Genomic DNA, 1,452 nt, shown 5'->3' with positions numbered 1-1,452 from the left:
CTCTCTCTCTCTCTCTCTCTCTTTTATGGTCATGAATAATCTCTGAGCTGGTTGGCTTGGTTCCAAACTTCAAACTCTTTCAAGCCTTCAATGAAACGTCAATGGAGACAGTGAACGAGGAAAAACCCTTCTGGAAAAAGTGGGCGGTCCCTGTTGAGCTCTGTCTGCATTATAAACAGGAGATGCTGAGTTTGAAAGGCGATGGCAGGTTGGGTCTATAGAGTTGCATTATGGGATATATAGGGCCTAGTGTTTTTTGGAGCTTGAACCATACTAGAGGCTATAAATCAGGATATCACAGGCTCTGCGACTTCAATTTCTTGTATTTTAAAAAAAATACAAAATAGCTTATTTTAGAGTCAATCAAATAACCTGAAAAACTTTAATTACATAAAAAGGATCCTTTAAATTCAGAATGACAACACTCAAAGGAGAAGGTGATTTAAATATAACCAGCACCAAAAACATAGTGGATTAGATGTTCCTGTGTGGTAAAAGCAGTTTTTGCTTGTATCTCTGATGTAAAAATCATAAAACCAATTCATTTGCACATTGTGTGTGAATAAAAGCATAATAAGACCAGTTAAATAAATCACATTGTTTTTTGGATGCCTATGACAACAGGTGTGGAAGGATCTGAAACTGAACGGATGAATCAATTAATGTTTGATAATCAGTCCTTCAGCTTCTCAAATGGGAGGATTTGCTGTTTGTCTTTGATTTATGTTTTTATAAATGCTAGTATGTCTGGGTTTTGGACTGTTGGTTGGACAAAACGAGCATCATAAAGACGGATGATGATGTAATAATAGAAGAAAATAATCAATGCGTGTGTCTGTAAGAAAAATAATCAGAAGTTGCAGTTCTAAAAGTCCCTGATTGCAATATGAGACATTCATGAAATAAATCTAAATTGAACCCCTTCCCTTTGGTATAATAACAAAACGTTTTTGATGGTTTATCATAAGATATGTCATGTTTTTTGTTCATACAGTAACAGGAACACACTAGCTCTCTGCTATGTTTTAATGGGACTAAACAGCACATTGGAGATGTTTGAGTGCTACAAAAAAAAAAAACTAAACAAAAAAGTGCTTTTCAAGCAAACGTTAGGTCGGATAAAATAGAACTCATGTACTCTTACACAGATCAGCTTCATGCTTTTCTGGGTCTTTAAATCACGTGTGGCATCCCACTTTAATTAAAAGGCATTGCTGGACGGGGTCGTCATGAGGTATTTGGGAGAGATCTTCAGGTCTCTGAGGTTTTCTACAAGGCCTCAAACTCATCGATCCTCTGCTTGGTTTGTCCCTGGCGGATCTGACGCAGGGTCTTGTACTTGTCGCGGCCGACTCGGACGTTCTCGGCGTGGAGCAGATCGTTCTGGGTCTTCTTGGTGTCGTCTCGCGCTTCTGCCAGCTCTGAGCTCAGGGCCTGTGGGGGGGGGGGGGG

The 1,452-nt window shown here is 39.4% G+C and overlaps 1 protein-coding gene across 1 annotated transcript in view; it reads right to left on the bottom strand.

Moving 5' to 3' along the window:
- Positions 1-91: 91 nt before the first annotated feature.
- Positions 92-1,452, bottom strand: part of ezra (ezrin a) — a 19,750-nt gene continuing 18,389 nt past the window's right edge. The window contains exon 13 of the mRNA XM_032511028.1: positions 92-1,434. Within this exon, the coding sequence (XP_032366919.1) occupies positions 1,270-1,434 (165 nt within the window). The 3' untranslated portion in view covers positions 92-1,269. The remainder of the gene's footprint in view (positions 1,435-1,452) is intronic.

This window comes from Etheostoma spectabile, unplaced genomic scaffold, assembly GCF_008692095.1.
Source record: "Etheostoma spectabile isolate EspeVRDwgs_2016 unplaced genomic scaffold, UIUC_Espe_1.0 scaffold314, whole genome shotgun sequence".
In the NCBI taxonomy this organism is placed as follows: domain Eukaryota; kingdom Metazoa; phylum Chordata; class Actinopteri; order Perciformes; family Percidae; genus Etheostoma; species Etheostoma spectabile.
Note: the sequence above shows the minus strand (reverse complement) of the source record. Positions and strands in the feature narration are given on the sequence as shown.